This window comes from Argiope bruennichi, chromosome 3 (genome assembly GCF_947563725.1).
Source record: "Argiope bruennichi chromosome 3, qqArgBrue1.1, whole genome shotgun sequence".
Classification (NCBI taxonomy): Eukaryota; Metazoa; Arthropoda; class Arachnida; order Araneae; family Araneidae; genus Argiope; species Argiope bruennichi.
The window spans coordinates 84268481-84286955 of NC_079153.1; the positions used below are offsets into that span (position 1 = coordinate 84268481).

The window sequence follows — 18475 nt, forward strand, 5'->3', positions numbered from 1 at the left end:
GTCCTCTAACCATGGCTCAAAATTAAGAAATCTATCCCTGAATATCCTCTTCATTGATTATAAAAATGGATTTTAATGTATTTAAATTTAGAAGAAAAATATTATTAAAAATTTCTTTAATTTTACTTACGAATCTACGAATATCAGTTCAAACAATATGATATTAGCGTCTATTCTAAGCGTCCATTTATATGAATACTGAAAAAGAGATATAAGAAAGAATTATGCCATTGAAAAGCATATATTAAAATGAATTATAAGATATTGGCCATTTCGAACACATTTATTGATTTTTATTTTATTTTATATACTTATTTTCATCTGCGTAATATTTAAAACTTTAAATAAAGTTCTGATGTATCATCTTTATTGTCTAATTCATTATTCTAAGACACGCTTCTTTAACTGTAGCTGCACAATGAAAGTGCATTTTCTACTTTTTATGCGAATGTAAAAAAGGGAAAAAGAAGGTACTAAGCGAATTTTCAAATTACTGAGCAAGTGAGCTGACTACAAATATTTCAAAGAGCTGCTGATACTGTATGCATAAAAATGTGTGAAAGAATTTTGTTGATGTGTGCTTGCATGCAATATTCGATGCAATATACCCGTTTTATGATACACTTCTTTGTTTATTTATCACCTTTTGAATAATAAGCAGGTGTCGGAAAAATTTATGCTCCCTCTGCGCATTTCTTCGCCCATTGTATTAAATTAAGTGCAAGTTTCTTGTTTTGCAAAAATTGGTGATCGTCTGCCTCAGCCAGCCTCTTGTTTATGGTATCTAAAAAGTGCAGCTGTTTTTACTGTCTAATAAATAAACAATGACTTCACTGTTTGCGTAGTTTAATTTCATATAAATAATCGCTATTAAGTCATAAATTATAATCGTTTTGAAAACAGTCAACTAACATTTAAACTGTGGTATTTTTGAATTCTTTTTTTCTAATATTTTATATAACACTCACTTAAATCGGCAATGGTGGATTTATGAATTTTTGGGCCCTAAGCAATATGAATTAGGTGACTCTATTTTAATTAATTGATTAATGTGATTTAATGATTAATTTTATTTAATTTTTAATATAGTAAATTGGTGGAAATATTTATTTATTTATTTAATATGATTCATTATTGCTAAGCCTTTCTTTCCGTTTGTAAGCAATATTATTTATGCAAATTACTGGTGTATATAAAATCTGCAATAATAAAGCGAAGGTGGTGAAAAAGATAGAAACTTGACTAATTGTACTTAAAAAAAGTTTTATATTGTTTTCGTATTTTATAATTCATAGAATTCTTGTTTATATATTTAATTTGAAAGTAGACTAATAACATCTTTTCAATCGACCTGACTGGAAATTCACCAGTGGATGATAGGACCCAATAAGCCTTATTTTAGATTTTATTTAGGCTTATTTCGGTGGTAACGAAGTGACTGGCTGCAATTTAAAAAGTGAAAGATAAAAAAAGGTCATTTATACAAGTAATAAATGTATCATTTAAAAAAAATTACTTTAGATAATCACTCGGGATTCAAAATTTTAGCTAAATTTTGTCATTTATAAATTTTTTCCTTGTCAATCACAATCGCAAGATTAAACCCTTTGAGAATTATATAAAAAAAAAGTAAATTTGTGCATTTTTTCCGCCAAAAATATATATATTTCAGCTTAGCATATAAGTTATAGAAAACGTATCGACAATTCATTTGTTTAAACTTTAACAATTTAATAATGAGTCATCCATACATTAATAATGAATATAAAAATTGAATACATGCCTCGTCTTCTTGCAGTCCTTAGCAAAATTGCAGAAGTAGTGATATGTTACAAATTAAATGTCCCGAATTCAGAGGTCCGCCAGTTCAATAAAAAGAATTGTAAAATGACAGACAATTTGTTCCTTTATTAAAATATTTTTTTTAAATTTCTATAGATATTTTCAAATAAAAGCTGCGATTTATTCAATTTTAAATTTATTTGAAAGTAGCTATTAAAAAATAACATATCACAAATTTATTATGAAAAATAGATTAAAATGTGGTTAATTTTTGATTAAAAATCTAACTATAAAAACTTTTAAAAGAGCACCTACACCGATAAGCAATTTCTTTTAAAATTCAAATTTAACAACTCTAAGCCCAAATGTCTTTCCTATATATAGTTTAGACCAATTTTTGCTTCAAACATGTCATACCACGCAATTTACAAATAGTAAAATTGATTACAAACATTATTATGTTTTAAAAATTTAAACACCACTTGCTGTAAATGTTAGAAGTTTACTGTAATTTTCACTTCAAATTTGATTGTGAAAACGTTTTGATTATTCATTGCGTGCCCTAGGTAGTTGCCAGTCCATTCAAACCAAAGGTATGTCATCTACAGAAAAATTGACTCCTGCTCTTCTCGATGACAGAGGAGAATTCTATGAATTTTTGGTGAAAGTATGCCCTGTAAACACTGAGAAATGGCAAACTTTAAAATGGTATAAAAGGCTAATTGTTATCTGTAAAGTAAGTATTTTCCTCCACATTATTTATTACGATATTGTTTTTAATACCATAGTTAAAATATTAAAGATAAATGTATCGTCAGGATAATTTAGATCTTCCCATATTCAACAGCAAAAAAGGTTTCCGTTATCAACTTTTAACTGAAGTGTAGTTCCCTTGATTGTATGATTTATTTACAAATTCTAATACTCTTATAATGATTTCCTGGTATACTAACACAATTTTTACATATTTCCACTGACTTTCTAGTATATTTACATAAATGCACAATAATATGGCGCATTTTAAATTTGGTTTTGAAGTCGAGAAAAAAAAACTGAAATTCAAATATACATCTTGGGTTTCTTTTCTTTGATTGATTGTGCCCAAAATATAATCAAGTTCTTATAGTGAAAGTTTATAAGCCAGTTAAGAGCTAAGAAACATGAGCAATTGCTTTTGTATTGTGGTCATGTTACTCAGCTGCGAACCACAAGGTCCCAGGTTCTATCCTCGCTCATAACAATCCGCCACATTCTACTGCAACAAATTTACTGAGGGTGACTTTTTATTTTACTTTCTCGTACACTTAATATAGAGAAAATATAGTAATCGTTAAAAATCAAACACGATATTTTGATGAATCTCCATTTTTTAGACCTCCCTCAGTTCAAAAAACACATTTTTGGAAAACGTCCATCTGTCTGTCTGTGACAAAGATAACTCAAAACGCTTTGAGATAAACGGTTAAAATTTGATATACGGTCTTTTCATCAAATTTGCAGATTTTTATAAAATTTGTTCGGAGGAAGTCCGTCCATAATATAACTATAATGTAGACATCTTTCAAATTTGGAGCCAAATCAAACGAGGGGTTAACTGTCTGTCGGTCTCTAAGTTTCAGAAACATGCAAACGTGATAACTCAAAAACGCAATGACTTAAATATAACTAACTTGATATGGGATTTTGTGACTACAATTGCAGATTTGTGCCAAATCTTTGTTTTAATCGGTTGAGAAAAATATGTCTAAAGCACAAATTCGATTTTCGGATACTATTAACCACATGCCAGGGATTAAGCGCCAAAAACACTCGCCAAGAATAACACGATAGATTCAATAAAAATGCTAAAGTCACGCCAAAAGTTCATATTTCATAACTATTGTACTCCAGTGTCATGCAAGACGTTCTCTTACATGGCAAGTTTATTAGAGAGTATGCGAGAAAGTTTTCGGGGGACCACTCCTGCTGGTTTTGTAAGTATCCGTGTTCATTTGCACATGAAAGAGCAGACTTCCAATCTAACATTTTAATTTTAAATGTGATAAAGATCCATAATTTTATCTCGAAAACCGTGGAGTACTTTGTTTTCCTTCAATCATTTTCATAATTCATGGCATAATTCCACGAATACATTTTTCAGATTCAAGGAAACTTAAAACCCGAATTTCATAAAAATACCCATATCAAATTTTTCAACGATTATTTATAATATGTTTTGTACACCAAGAAAGAAAAAAAAAACATTATTATTCATTCACCATATACAAAAGGTTTTACCTCTAATTCCCTAACAGAGACCTACAAAAGCGCAACATGTCATTAATGGTCAAGTCCTTCTAGGCAACAAAATAAATTGTGCGGTCTTCCATTCTCTTGCATCATAGAATTATTGTAAACATTTAATCATTCTTTTGTCTTTCATAATCTTTTTTGTAGACTCTTGGTTTAGTTTAGTTATATTAACGTCCCTTTGTAAAGCAAGACTAGAGCTATTTTGGGACGGACATCGTAATTTTGAACCGCGGTCAGATGACGAGGACGACACCTGAGCTGGCACCCCCCCCCCTCTCCACGCCGCACCACACCAGCGGGAGGACGTTTGGCATGACGGATTTAAAGTGCAACAGACCCCCTTACACGACGGTTCTTTGGTGGAATCGGGTCTGGAACCTGAAACCTTACGGCTCACAAGCCAAGACTTTACCACCAGGCCACCGCGGCCTGTGTAGACTCGTGGCTTCGGATCGAAAGGTTGCGTGTAGAATATTCAATCTCTCTACAGATAAAGTATGCTTGCGGGATTGTTGAATACCAAATCTATCGAGATTGAAATTTCTTCCTCTGATGTGAAACGACGGTGAGGATGCACAGGCTTTGGTATCGTCCTCTTCGTCTAATTATGGCTCAAAGTACGAAATTCTCCTCAAAAGGCTTTCGTTTAATTTCAAAGTGGAATGCCATTCTACTTCTATTTTGATTTGAATTATTTATCCAAATCAGATTGTTAATATACCACCCTCATATGCAAATAAACTCTCAGAACGAAATAAATAAATCAAATGATCAACCTTCACATTCATTTTATACATTTTAACGTTACATATAAAGTAATAGTAGCTGTCACAAAAAAAGTATCACAGACGAAGCCTATACATTTTTACTAATACTTTAAAATGTATAAGGAGATATATAATCCTATTCAGTGCGGCGATTTCAATGATGATAGTGTATTTAACAGCTAAAAAAATAACTTTTATATATTTTCTATTCTTATCATTTCTACTACTTCTAAGAACGGATGGTTCTAAAATGAATAAAATGTTTAGTAAAAATCTTAAATTTCTGATTTTGAATGGCATGTAAAATTTTCTTGTAATGTATGTAGGCGAAAAACTACCTACACATCTTTCAAATGTTATTGGCCTTTCATCTAGTAATCACAGCTATTGCTTCAATACGTTCAGAAGTTTTCTTCATTTATTATTCATTGTTTACTGTTTAGTGAAAAGTCTATTTTATAGAGATTTAACTGCAATATTTCGAACCAACATATTGTCTTGTTATTCCAATTCAGCTAATATTCCTAAGAAAGTGATAATAAATATATGGTTTTCTATAGAAGGCGCCAAGTAAACAATAAAAGAAACTATGTTTGAAATTTGAATATTTGCATTTCTAAATTTTTCTTTTGTTTCATGTTAGTTATTACTTCGCGACATAATTCTGGCAGATTGCTAAATAAAACTATTCTTCCCTTCACCGAAAGATCTTTCAAAATTGGAAACTTCAAATATACGATTTTTTTATTTTTATAAATATTTCTATTAAAAATTTCATTAAATATATTTTCAGAGTCCTGCAATCCTCATTATGCGGTTAACTGTGCCTGTACTTGACACGAGCGCAGAGGATCTCAACTGGAATCGTTTCTTAATATGTACGCAATGCATTACAGGCCCAGTTTTCATCAGTCTCGTCAGTGAATGTTAGTAATAATTCTTTGAATATTAACCATTTCTATCTTTACTAATAATTAAGATGAATGTGTATACGTGTGCGCGCACGCTCGTGCATGTTGACGTTCTACAGGCCAAATTGTTTGACTTAGAAGTACCAAACTTGAAATATATATTTTTTGGATGATAGAAAAGCAAAACTCGGATAAATGTTTTTTTTAATTTAATTAATTAAAAACTAAGCAAAATGTTGTCGATTTTCCATGATAATTCCAAGAAAAAAGTACAAAAAATAATTTTTACAGCGTTTTAAAATTCAAAAAAAATTATTACCTGTCCAATAATATTGAGATTTTTTAGATAAATTTTTCTATTTTTAGTCAATTGTCAAAAAAAAACCCATTTTAAGCATACTATCCAATAATATACTTAATTATTGAAGTGAAATCGAATCGTTTTCATTTTTGCTTCTAATATTGTATTCCATTTTGGTCAAGAAATGAAGATGCGGCTTATTTTTCAATATTAATTATGTTTCAGTATAAAGAAAAATTTAAATAAAAGTTTTAGAATTTTCTTAAATGAAAATTTAAGGTTTGACTTTAAAATCAACAGTGGCGAATTTTTTAAAACTGATTTATTATAAACCCATTCTTAAATATCGCTCTTTTTCCTGACATGAATGAATAATGTAAAATTATTAAAATACTCTGCATTATATATCTAATTTAAAGATTAAAAATGTTTTTCAGAAGATGCTATACAGAAAATTACTCAAAATATCTAAATGAAATTTTTGACATTTATCCTGCCGAATCAACTAGTCGCCAAAGGCGATGAAGATATGTTCTAACGCGTTACATTTACATATGAAACTAATAAAGCCGAATAAAGCTGTGTAGTGACCCTTGGGCAATACGAGTCCCCTACCTTAGCTCTCCAACAATCTATAACAATTATTTTCATTGATTACTATCTCTATGCAAGCAGTTTTTAAGTAATAAATATTACGACAAACTAAAATATTTCTTTGCCGGTCATCTTCAAGATAGTTGATTTCAGTGTCTAACATATAAAATTTTTTTTAATTTGAAAGTAATTTTTAAAAAACGATAAAGAAAGATAAAGATTTTTTTTCTAAATATTCAAATACAAAGTTTGTCAGGGCTCTTTATTGACTTGTGAGGAAGTCAACTAACTGGAAAAATAATGACTTTGAAAACATGAAAAAAAAATATTAAAAACTAGCCGCCTTTGGCTACTGGTTTGTGCGCAGGATCAGTGTAGTTAAAAAATTTTCTTAAATATTTTGTGTAACTTAATCTTAATGTCATCCTCAGTGAAATATTTTTGAATTTCAAATTTTGGTAGACATGCACCTAATAATATTTTAGAAGGTTTATATCATTCTGTTTTCTATTATGCATTTCCCGTATTCTCTTTCAATATTTTTATATATCCAATTATATTATGGGAAAGTGCAGAAGAGTTTAAAAACGGGCACTTCAAAAATAACTTCATTACTTAGTTCTAAAATTAAAATTCGAATGGAAGTACAACAAAATCTTTATTATCATAAATGCACACTTGTGTGAAGTTTCATTCTTTATATATCAAATCAGGTTGTATTCTAATTGTTCCAAATGCAGAAAAGAATGAAAGAAAAGTTAAAAAACAGTTACGTTAATCCTTTATTATTGTGAAAACACATAAAAGAAATTTATTCAATCTATATGAATAAAACTGTAAAGGTTTGCTTCCTCAAAATCTTAAATCTCTGAAAATTCTTCAACGAATGCTTTGAAATTTTGAACAACATTCCATTCGAATACGTGCGTGTTTTTATATATCCATTGCATAGATGTCACCACACTTGTGACAGGTAAAAACATATTTTCTGAAAACAGGCGCCATCTATTAGACATAAAACCAACACACTCTACATTAAATATTTTATGATTCCATTTCAAAGTTTTCGATTGCATTTTTAAAATGAATTTTCATATATCTCGAATTATTGCATTTTTATTTCATTATTCCATGTGACATTGCATTGGAATTGAGTTGTGTCGTTTACAATAGCGTTCGTTTCGTGAGTGCAGTTTTTTTTTTTTTTTTTTTTTCACGGTTTTCCGTTTTGATTTTTTTTAACTGTTTTTCCTATTTTTCAGCAGAAAGCTACGATGATATTTTTATTTGAATAAAAATTATATCGTGAAACTTATCTTTCCGGATAGATTTGCTCGAACAGATCTGAATACTTTGTTTCTCACTGTATTGTAATTGAGCTGCGTTGATTTAATCAAACTTTAATACTTAAGTAAGTTTAAAAATTAAAAAAATAGTAATGCTTACACAATAATAAAATCTATGTAAATATTCATCCTTATTTAAGCCGTTGCAAATCTTTACTGTATTCGAAAGTACTTACATATTACACATGGAATTTGAATAGAAAATCGTTTGAATGTCTCTAACGAGGAGAACAAATCAATGAACAACTTGGCATGTTCAAAGGAACTAAGATAGGCAGAATGTACACCGCGCATCGCTATCATAACTAATGCATCCATCTTCGCTCCTGTTGTAAGTAAATATACCCGGCCCAACATCTTTCCAATAATAGAAAATTGTCACCGACGTTACACATACCACTTTCTCTGAATTTATAGGGAACGATCTACATTGGGATGCATGCATTAATGATGCGTGTAACACGTCACATCCAAATCAAATTCGAACATGTTTGCAATAGCATTAACCAAATTCTTCCTTTATCTCAAGCAAAGTTATGAGAGAAATATAACTGAGCCATAGCGACGCGTGGCCAGGCTAGCTAATGTTACCAAACAAATCAAAAAGGGAAATTATCTAACTTCTCTACTCAGTTCATTTTAAGCTTATAATTCAATTATCTTCATTTTTCAGATGCATTTTATATGATTGGAGACGTGTTTCCTGTGTTCATTTTGCTGCTGGCTGCGAGTGTGTGTTGCTCTGCAATGGTCTATTTCACATCTGAGCGTGACACTCCACCTACTTACCACTGGCTTTTTGCCTACCTGGGGTTTGCAGTAGCTGTCACGTGGATTTATTGTCTGGCGAATGAAATAGTGGCACTTTTGCAGGTATATATATATATATATATATATATATATATATATATATATATATATATATATATATATATATATATATATATATATATATATATATATATATATATATATATTTCAAAATATGTCAAAATTTAGTATAGTAACTGGTGAGCATTTTTAAGCTATTTAGATAACGACTATGTTGAATATCAGAGGTCACTGTTACCTCTTTTAATTTTAATTTGAACCAGCGTTCCCTTTAAAACCTATTTACACAAGAAAAGTCGCAGACTGTAATAGGAGGCACTCGGTACTGATAAAATTTCATCATGAGCTATGAATCTTGCTACTACCCAATGCCTTAAACTAAAAACACATTCAAACGAAACAAACCCTTTAAAGACGGTCATTGGAAATATGAACTAGAAACAATTCCCCATTCTCTTCTCTTTTTTGACATATTGCAAAAAATTTCTATGTATGTGAGTTTTTATTGAAGCCAGCGATTGACCCATCACAAAAGAGATCTCAAAGACCATCTGTTACCTGCTACTTATTTTTATAAAGAGTGTAAATAGGAGGCAAGATTGTTCTACCTCCCCCTCAAATATATAAGAAGTTGGATTTCACTGGTATATTGATCTCGAAATCGAAGGGGGGTAGACATTGACAGAAGTTAGATGAAAACCAGGTGGATTTAATTTTTGCTCCAAGAATTAATGAAATCAATTAATGCCCTCGTGATGCGTGTCAAATGTGAATGATACATAAGTAAATTTATTATAAAACTGTAATATCAAGAGAATTCCCATCATTTTTGTTGCCATGATCAGTGGTCTTGGAAATTTTCAAATCGTTAATGCAAATTTAATGAGATCGAATGCGAATTTTTATTCTGTAATATTTGAGTTAAAATAATAATTTTTGTTAAAATTTGTATCATAAGTAAATTGGTTATCTCATTGACCATGGAGAATTTGAAATGTCGTTTTATTTCAATAAAAATCGGGGTCGTCCATTCACTTATAAACTTTCTGTGCGTAGGAAAGAGTCCGACATTACAGTTGGCTGTGTTTTTGCGTTAAAAAAAACACAAAATGCATTGTCCGGAATGAAAAATAGGCAGATATATTTTATTGAAAAGAAGCATCTCAAAATGTAAAAAATATTTAATTAAACACACATTTTTATTTTCTTGTATACGAAGCTTTGTGAAAATACTGCAATAATCAAAAAAATTCAAATTCGAGATTTTGACGAATTTTCTTGAGTCTGAAAACCGCATTGTTTGACATTATGTATATCTGTCTGTGAACACGATAACTGAAAAATTCTTTGAGCTAGACGGCTGAAATTTGGCACGTGTAATTATGATCATATTTGTAGATTACTGTCAAATTTTGAACAAGATTCATTCCTTGGGTAATCTATCTGTATGGCCAATCGAATACAAGTGAGCTTGATAATTACAAAACTCAAAGAACCAGATACATAAAATTTGGGACACAGGTTTAGCATCTAAAATAAAAATGCTTAGCAAATTTCGAACCACATCCGCTAAACTACTGACCGCCTATCGACTGTACTTTCGCATGTATGCAAACGCAATAACTCATAAACGCAGTGACTTAAATCAATGAAATTCGATATTTGTGACTACAACTGTAGTTTTGTGCCAAATTTTGGTGTTCATCGGCCGGCAAAAAGGTGTCCAATATATATTCTCACGATAGATTCAGTAAAAATGCTAGATTCATGGTATGTTTCGTAATTATCGTTTGCCGATGCAATGCAAGGTATTGTCCCAGAGTTCAAAATTTTATGCGGATGAGGGGGGGATAAGAAAATTGATTGGAGAGGGTGTGAGGAAGTTTTGTGGAGTCCATTCCAGCTGGTTTATTAATAATATTTGTTATTTAAATATATAGCGGTGTACTTAACTGCCTTACGATATACACATTTGAACCTTCGTGTATACCATAGAATTCCTCAGTGCTTAAGATGGCATGTAAAATATAACAAATATTTCTAATTTATCATTTTACGGAATACACGAATTTCATAAATAGTAAATAATATATGCAATGAATCGTTATGTATAAAATAATATCTGCATTGAAAGACTTTTTATGCATAGATACAGAAAGTTTGAAGAAAGATTTATATTGCATAAATGTATACATTGGCAAATTTACTTCTTTAATCCCGACTTCAAGATAAACAACAACAAAAAATGATGATGATGTCGTGTCCGCATTACCACATAAAGGGGGTGCAGTAGCTTCTGAGGGTAAAGATCCCTGGGCACCCGAGAGCAGAAGTCTGACTTCTAGCTCATATGAAGACGAAACTCACACATTCGCTTGCACAACCCCTTTTTACAGGGGGGTTCATTCATACACCTCACAGATAGAACACAGATGAAGAACAACCATGCTCGAACCGGGATTCGAACCCGGGACACCAAGATCACGGGGAAGATGCACTACCCTTATGCAAGGACGCCGGCAAAAAAAAAAATGATAAAACTACTAAAGGGAACTAAACTGAAAATAAAAAGATGAGATAAAGTTCAAATATTATAGTAGCTCTCGGTTTAGAAATTTTGAAACAGTTTTAAAGCAACGATAAAAATGTAAACTTTTGTTGGTAGAGATCGCAATATTTCCTTAATAAGCAGTCACAGAGTCATTAGAGAGAGACAGAGTCATTCAACTAAACTAAAAATTATGAGCCCATTAGTTTCTTTTCTGAACACAGAATAATGTTGCAATTATTTTCGATAAGGTAAAAGAATATACCACCGGTAAAACAGTTTGAAGGATAAATGTTTTTATCACTATACAAAATAAAAATTTCTGGATATAATTACTTCAGATACCCTAAATATCATTCTCCATTTCTAATCTGTCTAATCTAACCCAAAATTGAAAGAATTTTGAGTTTTCGAACATGTGAAGACATTTCAATAAGACATCATTTGACTGCCCTCATAAAACAATGACATTTACTGTTAAATTACAAAAAAATAGTACAATTTTCTTAAGAAGCACTTAATTGGTACATGTAGAGATGGAAACTACAAACGCAAATCAAGATTGAGTTTATTTACAACAAAACCATACTTTTCCTCGAAATTTTTTTAGAAATCATCTTATAGAGGATGTAACTATCTAGCATTCTTGGAAATGATGTAAACATCCGGTATTTGCTTTCGAATTTGAGAATAAAAATTCCCATCAATATAAATAAAGCAATGGATAGCTTTGTGGTGAATAGCAAATAATCCAGTTAACAACTACGCTACACGAGCGTACGCTTTTATATCCTGGTTAAGTTACTGGACTGCGAATCACAAGGTCCCAGGTTCTATCCTAGCGCATCACAATTCACCAAAGCTTAGAAAATTAACATTATCAAGAGAAGGACAGAGATATTTGCATTGAACAAATTGGTTTGAAAAATTCAATGTCTAGGCCAAAGTTTAGATTGATCTAATTCAAATATATTTAGGTATATAAATAAATATATGAATATGAATGATTGTGTAATAAATATAAGAATGTATAAATTATAGCATGAAACTATTTTAGAATAAGCAGAGACTTCTAGCCAAAAATGTTCAACATGATTGTTAAACCTTCACAATATTGTATAGTATCAAACAGAGTTAACAGGGAACGATTCAGAATTTGTTCTGAAATAATAATTATTATATTTTTATAAAATTTCATTTCCATATTTCGTTACTTTGATTCATGAGTAATGAATACATGTTTTTTTTCTCTCTCTCTGAACTTGATAATATAAGAACAGTGAAAAAAATGAGGAATTTAATACAGACAGAACTATTATCTAGATAATTTCAAACTTTCGGCAGAAGATAATTCCAAACATTTTAAGATTAAGCGGACTTCAAAAATCAGGCTTCTGTAGTATTTAAAAATTAGTAAATCAAAATAAATCCAAAAATAAAAATTGAGTAGAATTATTCTGAAGATTAATTAATTGAGGGAAAGAGGAAAGATCTTTTATGACAAATCAAAGAAGCAAATTTTATCTTTTCAATTTCTTAAAAAAAAAATCCTAGTATTTATATTCATTTCTATATTTTACAGGTTTTTGGAGTTATTTTTAATCTTAGTGATGCTATTCTGGGCCTGACTATACTCGCTTGGGGAAATTCTCTATCAGGTATGATAAAGTCTAGTTTATATTATTAATAATTTTTCTCGTATGTAAACTTTATTAAATAATAAAAATTACAGAAAAGTGCCAGTTGAGCATTTCAGATTTTTTTAAAAGCAAAATGCTTGTTTAAGTGCATCTGTGAAATCGGCATCACTGTATCATTATTTTGCTATGCTTAACATATTTTTAAAATGATAATTATCTATCTTCACAAAGAATAAATTTAAATAACAGCTTAGGAAATATGATAAAATGTCGATGAAAGAAAAATTGGGCAAGGAATTACAAAAGGCATGCAAATAGATTTAAAGAGATACAGAATTTTTTTTTTAAAAGTAAAGTTTTGATCTCTCCTAACTGAAATGTAGCTTTACAGTGGTTTGCATGCTGTGTGACAGATTATACAGGACAAGGCAGAATGTCTCCATAATGCCTTAAAGATCTTGAAGAATTCTAGATGGAAGTCATGGTGGGGTAAATGGATGAAAATCAGACTCCAAATGCGTATCACACTTATTCTATAAGATGCAAGCCCAGAAATAGATGTTTTTTTATAGCTGTTCCTTTGATTTTTTTTTCCGCCGGTATATAATAATATATTTTCCTGCCAGTAATATACTATTTATCTGAGTATGTTGTTGGGAGCCAACTGTGTGATATGTTTCTCTTAAATTATGTATTCAGCATAGAAGTGAAAATGTAGCACAGAAGCAACCTCAATCAAAAATGTTTTTAAACAAAAGAAAAAAATGGGAGTTGGCTGATTTATATAGCGCCAGAGCTTTCATCAAATAAATCTAAATGCAATCGCGCCATTCTAATTCTATTATGTGGCTGAGTAATTTAAATTATCTATGATCTAACGTCTAAAATCTATTTCTAGCTCTCAAGAATCAGAGATATAAAACAGAATAACATTTATATATATATAGACGAACACGAAAAACCAACACGAACACAAAGATACATCGTTCTACGTTACATCTCTAATTAGACATTACAAAATCTGAACAGATAAGCATAAAAAAGACACGTATCACAGTTCTAGAAAAACTGCGTGTGTGCCGATTTCCATGGCAACCACAATTGGAATGGGAAAAAGGTGTCTCTAAGACGACACAGGAGCTATATGCAACCTTATCCGCAATTTCTTGATATTATAGTCATTCGTATAACAAAGTTTTAAAAAAAAATCACTTTCTTTTTTTATAGACTTTTTATCAAACATAGCTGTAGCAAGAAAAGAATTCCCTAGAATGGCAATATCAGCATGTTTCGGAGGTCCACTTTTAGGTAAGAGGTCAGCATGTTTCGGAGGCCACTTTAGATCTTTCCATGCATCAAATCTTCATTGCAGGAGTTAGTTTAACAAAAACTTATGAGTCTACTATTCTTATTTCAGCCCTGTTATTAGGACTAGGAATACCATGCATCATAGAAATCATAAAGGGACATGCTCCAGCTCCCTTTCCTGTAAGTTTTTTTAATCAAAATTTAGTAAATTTGAAGAAGCAATTCTTAATTTAACCATTCTAGAAGCTTTCAATGTAAAGTTATTTAAATTTATGAACAAAAACATGAGATATTTACTGGCGTTCTCAAAAACACAAGAATTGAAAGGTTACCATAATGGAAATGTTTACTTGATCAGAAAATTCGATATAAATCATGACTTCCCCAATTTGCAGGGGGGGGGGGGGAAAGAAAACCAATAAAATTGTGTTTCCTTCTCATTGGCTCGCACAATGCAGAGCGTTTCGTGCTCATCTTTTTATTAACCTCTTCAAAAATGATCTTTTATGGTAATTTTTTATGCAAATTTTTATTACATATAATATTATATAAATTACATAATTAATTTTTTTACATATTTAAATTTTATATGATTTATTTTATATCACTGAGAATTCAGTCAGGCAGAAAAAAATTAAATTAATATGAATCTTATCAAGCAGATTAAAAAAAATTTTTCATCTAGAATAATTAGAATTTAAATTAAGCATACACGTATGTGTTTGCATTTTTGAAAAGATAAAAGCAAGAAAATCGAGTATGCAATTTTGTATTTGTTCTCTTTGAATAACTACGTGTGAAATTCAATATAAATCTATGATTTTATTGTAAAAATCACAAACAAAATTTCATATATATTGCTTATTGTGTATTTAAACTGTTTCATTTGTATATAAAATGAAAAGAAAAAAAATGGGTCAGTTCCTCATTAATGAATTTGGTCCAAAATTAGACACAGTAGTGCAATTTTTATATGTACTAAAATTCATCCATTTACACTGTTACATTTTTGAGCTAACGCGTTCACATATATATGAAAAGACAATTAACCAAAAGGAGAATTTCTATCGGAATTCGATACAAATTTACATTTCTAGTCATTAGCCACGTGCTAAACTAACTAATCTAATGTTCTTCATATATCGTTTTCACATGCCTGCGAACAAATAGGTAATATTTATTATGCATAGATTTTGGCCAAACTTTGATTTTAAAAATAATAGTTTTGGCATAAAAGGCATATACAAAATTTCTCTCGTCTGGTTCTTCGCATTTTTTAATTACAGCGTTGACAGGCAACACCAGATACGGTTTTGATAGAACTTTTTAAAGTGGGAATTATTCAAAACATCGAGGTCGTTGATGATTACATATTTTTATATGAGTAAGTAAAAAGGAAATAAGCTTCTACGATATATTTAAATAACTTCTTTGTCACAATTCATCACTGAACGAGAATTTTCCTGTATATAAATTATTCTACTGAAATTTATCATTCAAATTTACAGCACTTGAAAAATATGCTGATCCTACTTCCATTAATCTGTTTTCGATTAATAATTCATAAGCTTTCAAAAAGTGTCAATTATTCAAAACAGATACATTTTGGCTTCTGAATTATGTGACGCATAAATGATCTTTGTATTTATTTAATCATTTTAACTTAACAACTAACTAAAAATTAATTGTGGTAGGAAATAATTTTAGTTGACAATATGGCGAAACTTGCATGATGTATCACTACGCTCAATTAAGTAGTGCTGAAACTCAACTAGTTATGTTTTTAAAAATTTGATGCGCCTGATTAAAAGTTGATGTTAAAACATCCGTTATTAATACTCTATGCAATGATATATATGCAACCGTATATTTAAAATAGAAGCTGTTTCACTCTGGACTTTTGAGACGTGCAAAAGTATGTATTAAGCCATTCATTTACGACTCGTTTGCTCATAGCTTTCTACAAAATATCAATTTGAATTATAATCAATTATAAAATTATCAATGGTAGTTCAGCGGCACTGTATACGATAACCATGGTACTGCAAAAAATTATGCGTTTCTTAAAATGCAAAATGATTTTTTTAACTTAAAATGCGTTAGCCTGGCTTTATGAATAATTATATTTTCTTGATTCTCCTTCGCGAAATTTAATATAACAAAGCCCACAAGACTTTTCTTACATCGGTCTAAAATTCCTTTTCATATCTATCAAGAATGATTTCCACGTAGACTTCATTAGACAGAAATTCCATCTCGGTAAAATCAAACTAGCGGTAGAGGTCTGACCGAAATTTTATTGCATAATTGCAAATAAAGGCGTTACTCCCCTCCCCCCCCCGACATAAAAATTGTGGTCTTTCAACTGCTGAAACTTATTTTCTCCTTTTCTGAAAAATTCTCATCCGTATCTTTCGTTGTGAGACAGAATATAGCTCCATAAGCTTTTCGATAGTTCTGATCACGTTCTTATATCAGCTCATCGATGTCGTTGCCAAACCTTTAGCCCCATAATCTTGGCCACAGACACAATTCCGTCGATTATAGGTTCCACGAGCACTTGCTGAAACTATTCGGAGTTCGACAATGCTATCGAACACCACTCATAGTATAAAGTTTTTTCCATGCAGAAATAAGGCGCTTCTCTTCAAACAAATTCTAAACATTCCGATACCCGAGACACAGGCCAATTCTACTTATGTTGCGATGACCTCTAGTCGCTGGTTCTGCAATATATCGCATGTTAAGAAAGACAATTTTTTAAAAAATCTCTTATTTGCTCATTATGAAAGGTGATCGTTAAGCGAGGTACGACTGTATACGAAAAAATAAAATTAAAAAAATAGATATTTTATGCACTGAATAAACTGAAAATTTTATCTTCATCCAATATAACTGTTAAGTAAGCGATTATAACAAACGTTTCATGTTCTCACTGACAACAAATCAACCTCGTTACTATAGACATGACGGAATTTTTAATATTAGTTAAATTTCCTATTTCTAATATATTAATTTAATTTATTTTTTTTTTCTAGCTCATGTTTTCCAGTCAATTCATCTTCTTGTTTTGTGCTATTACGATTGGACTCTTGACAACAGCTTTTCTAATGATTGCTTGGAAATTTCACACAAGACGAGCGTATGGAATATTCCTGATCATTCTCTATGTGGCATTTGTGACGCTCTCTATACTTGCAGAATTAAAAATTTTAGATCTGCCAGTGTGAATCTACACCTGAACATGGAGAATTTACACCTGAAATAATATGTTAAAACTTCGCCAGGAAAGACAACAAAGAGCTGTCCCTTTATATGACTGAACTTATTGGCCAAGAACACAATTTGGAAAGTCGGACACTGCATTACGAAAGGACGTTTTATATATATATATTTGTCACAAACTGAATTCGTTTTAGTTATCTTTAGTGATGAAGAGTTGTATAATTAAAATTATTTTACTAAATTTCTAAGTGGATTCAAAAAGTAGGCTATTCTTACAATTGCATGCTTTGTCTAATTATTTTTTCAAAGACATTTTCACAATTATTAAACATGGTTGATTATACAATATAGGATTAAAAAATATAATCTCTTTAAAGCGATATGTGATTGCATGTCACGAAATAATTTGTTGGCTTAATTCCTCCTCCTCTCTTCCAACCATAAAATTCGATACATGAAATGTTACACAAAGAAAAAATGTTAGTCTCCTACAATTATACCTCATTAAACTCAGTAGATGCAGATCCTTAAGACGCGATGGCGTAGATAGCCATTGAGGATCTTTTGAAGCTCCATCATATACGAATTTCATGCGACGTTGTAGTAAGCAGCAGATGGGGTAGCACTGAGTTTCCAAATGCACATCAAAAAGAAATGGAATCCTGACTATAAGATTGTTTTTGCGGCTAATAGTCAAACAATAGTATCTAAAACATGGTCTAATATTGCAATAGTAAATAGCATCTAAAGCATTGTATTTCTTCGCCCTCTCATATTTAACATCAAAAAAGAGACGTATTCCTATGAATACTTATACTTGGCTTAGTGAACCCCCTCTGAAATTGGCATCCGAATCATCTTTACCCTTTGCTCCCCCATCAATATGTATTCTACAACACAAGACACACAAACATAAGATAAAAGTAAGAT

At 30.7% G+C, this 18475-nt stretch overlaps 1 protein-coding gene across 5 annotated transcripts in view; it reads left to right on the plus strand.

Moving 5' to 3' along the window:
- The window catches only part of LOC129963546 (mitochondrial sodium/calcium exchanger protein-like), a 79409-nt gene extending 61653 nt beyond the window's left edge, over window positions 1-17756 (plus strand). For all 5 annotated transcript variants that reach the window (XM_056077994.1, XM_056077992.1, XM_056077995.1 and 2 more), the window contains exons 11-17: window positions 2349-2518; window positions 5635-5767; window positions 8667-8866; window positions 12955-13030; window positions 14240-14320; window positions 14430-14500; window positions 17359-17756. In XM_056077994.1, the coding sequence (XP_055933969.1) occupies window positions 2349-2518; window positions 5635-5767; window positions 8667-8866; window positions 12955-13030; window positions 14240-14320; window positions 14430-14500; window positions 17359-17550 (923 nt within the window). In that variant the 3' untranslated portion in view covers window positions 17551-17756. The remainder of the gene's footprint in view (window positions 1-2348; window positions 2519-5634; window positions 5768-8666; window positions 8867-12954; window positions 13031-14239; window positions 14321-14429; window positions 14501-17358) is intronic.
- The last annotated feature ends 719 nt before the right edge of the window (window positions 17757-18475 follow it).